Here is a 6,000-nt window from a genome sequence, read left to right as displayed (position 1 = left end):
AAATAGACTCTTTAAGTGTGAGAGAAGAGGCGAGATGTGTAGAGTGGTGGAAGGAAGATTCATGAGTTGGAATTAGAATCAGGCGGCCTTGGAATTCAGCAACAATGGCATTTGGAAGCACTGGTTGCGGGCTCCTAAGAAAACATCTGGACCCCAGGACAGCCTGTTTCTTGTTCCCAACTTCATGTTAGGATAAGGTACCAGGATGAGCATTTATTGGTTGCATTGTTGACAGCACTCCACGTTTTCTATAATGAATTGTGTATTAAATACTTGTGAGTTACCTCTGAGTTGAGGCAGAGATTGGTGTACAAAAGGATGTCACATTTTATTGAAAAACCTTTCAGTGCCTTTATTCCATAAAAATTGCACAGCAATCCACGCTGCCCAGCAGCACTAAGTTCACCTTGGGCAGACGTTTTGTCAAGTCGAATTACAAACCACATAGCTTCCCATGGAATGCGACCATCATGTTCAAGTTCTTAGCCCAAGGACATATACTATCAGCAATCCCTCGCTGTTAGTCTGATGGGAGGCACCACCTTGGGAAGAAGTTCATTGTGCCAAAGTTATGGTGGAACACAAAAGAGCTCCTGAGGCTGAAGATACACCACGGGGATGTACATCATCATTAGGGGATTAGCACTTACAGATCTGGAAAATGAAGTGCACAATCCTCTTTGTCATCTTCTTCTCATCTCTGAACCAAAAGAAAAATGTTCTGTTACTGAATGTTAAGTCGTTCCCTCACATTGAGCAACTGTAAGTTTCAGAGCCCCCTGCTGATGCAAGGTTTTCAGGGCATTAAACTCCAGAGGCATTGCATGCGGGCTGGCATGGGACGTATAGCCGTACTTCAGGCTGTCGTAGTAGTGGTACTTGACAGACTTTTGATTTTGGTCTCTGGGAAAGGGCCAGAACCCATACAGGTGGATTGCGTTGCAGAAGCGTGTTGCCAAGGTGTACATGAGCAGCCCGGTGGTTGGTCTCTTGATGTGAACTTTGTTAGTCAGCCAATACCTGCAGGGGGAATGAAAAGAAGTGTTATTCATTCGGCAAGCACGGACACACACACACTAAGCATCTCACATGCCTGCCTACTTAACTGAACCATGGTGATGATGAGACTCCGAGAGATTAACACAATCCCTTTATTTGGAGACTGAATGGCTGCAGCTTACTTTCCAGTGCCCAGTCACTGCATTGTGCTTGACAGCAGGGGGTGAGGCTAAACTCCACGCTCTGTCTGCTTCGTGGTATTATTTCTGACTCACAGTAATTCATGACATAATGTCATATAAATGTCATGGTCCGGGAAAGGATGGAATCAAAGTAGAAAGAGTTCACAAGACGCTTGTCTTTGAACCCATGCAGTCAGAGAACAGATTAAGTTGGAATCCTCGGACAGCAGGCCCCAAAGCATCCTGGCGCGAAGCCCGAGGACAGAGTGCACAGAGCCCCTCACTGGTAATTGAGGATGACGGCTGGCAGCCAAGGGGCGAGGGGTCCACTTTCGGCAAATTACAACTGAATAATCAGCGAGAGGGAAGGCGCCAGCCCTCGAGTCTGCATTGAAAGTGATATCTCAATTTGCGGAGACGAGACTCCTGCGGAGTTATTGTTCCTGATCTGCAATTACGATAGAAGGAAAGATTCCCCGCCATTCCATCTCATGCTCATTGACTCACCAACTCATCCATTTAGCGGAACTGCTAACTGTCCAGGCTCATTACGGAAGTCAATGGCTTGACTATTTCTGCACTGATTTCTGTGTAGTGTTGACTCTGTTCAAGGCGCCATCAAGGCACTAATCCACTATGCTGCCGCACCTCCCTGTCCAGAGACCTCTTTCGAACAGCAAATAAGAGCGGGTGAAAGGGGTGTCTCCCGCCTGTTTGCGTTTGGACTCGCAAACCATTGATCAGTTACCGCCACCGAAGTGGAGGTGATATCTCATAAATGGAAAGGCATCCCTCGGAGGCAGCCATTCACCAGGGGGTGTAAATGGCCTCTAGTTTCACTAATATTGATGAGGCAGAAGCTTTTAAAACCTCTTGTTGGTATCTCTTGAAATGATTAGCACATCAGGTGATTGCAAAATGAAGATATTTAACACAGGTGTGTAATTTGTGCATGCTAGTTTGTGAACTGCCTTTAGTACTTCGGGCACTATGTGCCACAGCAAGCGTCCTATTGGTGCCTATCTCAGTTCAGCACGACACAGGTCTTCAAACCTATTCATGCTGAGAGCCACTCATGTGGAGTATTCTTAAAGATAGAACAAGACCACATAGGACCTCGAAATGATTCTATGAAATGTTAAATATGGAGACCAAGCTATAAGGGTGTAGGTATTTGGCGCAAGAGATGTTAACAAAACTGATAATTAATGGTCATTTTCACTTGATTACACTAAAACATTATAGGGAAACCATAGATTTCAAAAGCAATCCGACGAGGCCATCTTAAAGTTAAAATCCTAAAACTCCACTCTGTGTTGCATTACGTTCTAACATTAAATCTAGTATAAAATTATGTTTAAATTCAGTTTTCCCCTCTATTTGCTTACAATTGCATATTTAACATTTGAACGATGCTCAGTTATCGTTTCTTGCAAAGGAGACTTTACCCAGTACTTGGTGAAAATACGATTTGTTTTCAGAGGAAACTGTGAAGTTGCTGAAGTAGCTTCAAATATACTTCATGCTTCAGCATTGGGCTACTTTGTACATCCCTTCCACCTCCCCATCACCTTCCCTCCCGGTGGATCTCATCCGAGACCACACTTTGAAGACACCTGAACCAGGGAATAGACATGTTCACCCTGCGTGTCAGAATTCTATTGCTTGACTCTTCAGCCCAATCCTTCTACTGTTGATGTATTTATTTATGTACATTTAAAATGAGGCCTGGATCTGTCTAGGTATTGTTCTGTTTTGCATAATTTATTGTGTTTGAAGCTGCCTGCTCGTGAGGATTGAAAGTGGGTGCAGTGGGTGATTTGCACTGCATAAATCATACATATTTAAAAATGCAGAATTCCCTAACCTACAAGACATGCACATTTTTGGTCCAGCTGTGGTGCACATAGTTTAGCTGGCAACCCTCTGATTAGCATGCAAGAGGCGGGCTCAGTTGTTTTCCATCTCTTGGCTTGTGACATGGTGATGATGGCCTGTTGGAGGCAGTAGGCTTTCATTATTAGAACTAGAGATGGAAATCCCAAGCCTTTCATCAGATTGACGTGTTGTCGTGGGCTGATTTTGAGCCTGGAAACCCGAGTGCATACACAAGTTTATTTATTTGATCAGAAAGTGGAACCATTTGGATTATATCCTCCTGCCTCAGACTGTAAGTATGTGAAACCGAAACACATTTAGACAAAGCCCAACTTTATAGTGTACTGTATATCCTCTTACCTCACACTGTAAACATGTGCAATATATACACATAAATCAACTTTATAATGCACTGTATAGCCTCTTACCACACACTGTAAATATGTGCAATTTAAACACATTTCCACAAAAATCAACTTTATAATGTACTGTATATCCTCTTACCTCACACTGTAAATATGTGCAATTTATACACATTTACGCAAAAATCTACTTTATAATGTACTGTATAGCCTCTTACCACACACTGTAAATATGTGCAAATTATACACATTTACACAAAAACAACTTTTTTTATGTACTATATATTCTCTTATCTCACACTGTAAATATGTGCAATTTATACACATTTACACAAAAATCAACTTTATAATGTACTGTATAGCCTCTTACCACACACTAGGGCTTTGGGAGGGCGGCCGACCAGCAGGAGGCTCGCCCTCCCGGGGGGTTTTGGGCCGGGGGGGGCATCCGGAGCACGGGGGTAGCCCTTCCGGGTCTTGGGCTCCTTTGGGCTGGTTGGGCTCCTTGGGCTACTTTTGGGCTGGGGGGGGTATATAGCCGGCCATTTTGTGTGGCGACCCACCATTTTGCTGGACTCTGGAATTGATGTTTGCAGAGGTAATGTGCACTGTGAGGGAAGATCTGTAAGGGTCAGAGGTGCACGGACAGAAAAGCACATTCATAGAATATTTTACAAATCAGTATGATGCCAATCAGGAACTGTTGTTTTGGCTCAGAGCAGAAAGGAGCACCTGTTTTATGCACTTGCACTGTCTAAAGTGCATTGATTTACCCGGATAAGAAGTAATACCTGTTATTTACTTCAGAGCTGTGCCCTGAATAATGCTCTAACTTGAAGCAATATCGGGTAAAAGGTACGCTCACAAAAACAGTTGCTATGCTCTGTACTGTCAGCTCAATTATTCATGATACGGCCCCATCATTTTGAGAGACCTCTTTTTCAGGGGTGACAACTGCTACTCTTCCATTCTTGGTTCCATGGTGAGCATTTTCTACGTCAATATGTTAAACTGTGATCTTGTAAGTCGTGTGTCCCACCTCTCCCTGTTGGCGTCAAGGCTTGATAAGTCCCCTACCCATGCCAAGTGGGAGCTGCATGTCACAAACAAGGAAAAAAAAATGTTTGGCAGTGGGGGAGCCAATTTCACTGGTACTATATTGTACATATTTTAAGTTACATTCAACAAAAACACAATTGAAAAGCAAATTGCACCACAACAGTCAAGCAATGACACATAGCAGTAGGCACAGACCATGCTACTCTGAGAAAAGAGTTGTAACAGCAGTCACATAGATGATGAGAAGGAGATAACTGCTTCAACCCCTGTATCAGAGAATAAGTGATTCACTTCCCAACAAGACAACCCACTGATATGCATAAAAACGAGTCAGTGGGCTCAGATGACTCAAATATACACTGTGGCATTATGCACTTGAATTAAGCAACTCTTTTTGGGTGGCAGAAAATATAAATTGTTCTCTAACCTCCTACCCTATGTTAAACCTATCTTAGTGTGGTCTCCCCCCAGACTTTTTGCCTGCTTATCTCCTCTTTATGCTGATTCTTTTTCTTGGCTTATTGTGTAGAGGGGCTTCCCCAATTCACTCAAACGTGCTCAAAGAGGAAATATTAACCACACAAAACAAGACTTCTGTAGACAAAATGTTCTGCATAACCACTTTCCGCACCCATACCAGTAAGATTCGCAACCCGATTACAAGAAACTGGCACCTCATTGAAAACATGGACCCCTAAAGGTGTCCCTTCCTGCACAAAAACAATTATTGATGGTATTTTCTTCTTTCTATGCATGCTGCATTCTGCAGTACGCATAGAAAGAGGAAAAAACAAGGAGAAATAGAAGTATTTCTCCTTGTTGCACTACTCCTACACCTCCCCTGGGGAAGCATAGGATTCTGATGCATTGCCAGCTTTACTAAACTTTGTAAAACTGGGAATGTGTCAGATTACATGGATGTTGTGTTGGAACACCCATGGATCGTCCCTTTCACACAGAGTAATGCGTGAAAGGGGCCCATATTTACAAGGCCATGAAAAGTCATGCAGGGTGACTTTATGTGGCTTTGTAAATATGGGCAGGCACACTATGCCGGCGGTGCGTCAAAATAAGTGATGCACCAGCAGTGCAATGGCCTTATAAATGATGTCCTCTCTGTTTCTCACTGTACCCTTGCTGACTTAGATTTCCATTGTCTCATTACAGGTATTCCCCATTCCAAAGTCCTGATGAGACACACCGATTGTTTAAGGGGTCGAAATGTCATCGATTCATACTATAACAAACTGTATCAGGCCTTTCAAAATCGAAAGAAGTCCGTTTTGTGACATTGTTCATTAGATGCATTAAGAAACCCTGCTCTATGTTTCAATTTGTCACCCCTGTTATGTTTGTTCTTTTTCACATGGGACACCGAGCACTGTCTGCGTGTTTACAATACAAACTATTTCTTCTGCAAAACAGTATTTGGTCTCTTTATGGTGTTCTGTATAAAGTTTCTTCTTCTGCAGTCTACTTCAGTTTTATTTGCCATTGTGCTTACAATCTATTAAGTATTT

At 43.0% G+C, this 6,000-nt stretch overlaps 1 protein-coding gene across 2 annotated transcripts in view; it reads right to left on the bottom strand.

Annotated features, from left to right (window-relative positions):
* Positions 1–326: 326 nt before the first annotated feature.
* Positions 327–6,000, bottom strand: part of ST8SIA2 (ST8 alpha-N-acetyl-neuraminide alpha-2,8-sialyltransferase 2) — a 359,568-nt gene continuing 353,894 nt past the window's right edge. For both annotated transcript variants that reach the window (XM_085644491.1, XM_085644492.1), the window contains exon 6: positions 327–1,020. In XM_085644491.1, the coding sequence (XP_085500617.1) occupies positions 735–1,020 (286 nt within the window). In that variant the 3' untranslated portion in view covers positions 327–734. The remainder of the gene's footprint in view (positions 1,021–6,000) is intronic.

This window comes from Triturus cristatus, chromosome 3_1, assembly GCF_964204655.1.
Source record: "Triturus cristatus chromosome 3_1, aTriCri1.1, whole genome shotgun sequence".
NCBI lineage: Eukaryota > Metazoa > Chordata > Amphibia > Caudata > Salamandridae > Triturus > Triturus cristatus.
The sequence above is the reverse complement of the archived record's forward strand: the minus strand, read 5'-3'. Positions and strand labels throughout refer to the sequence as shown.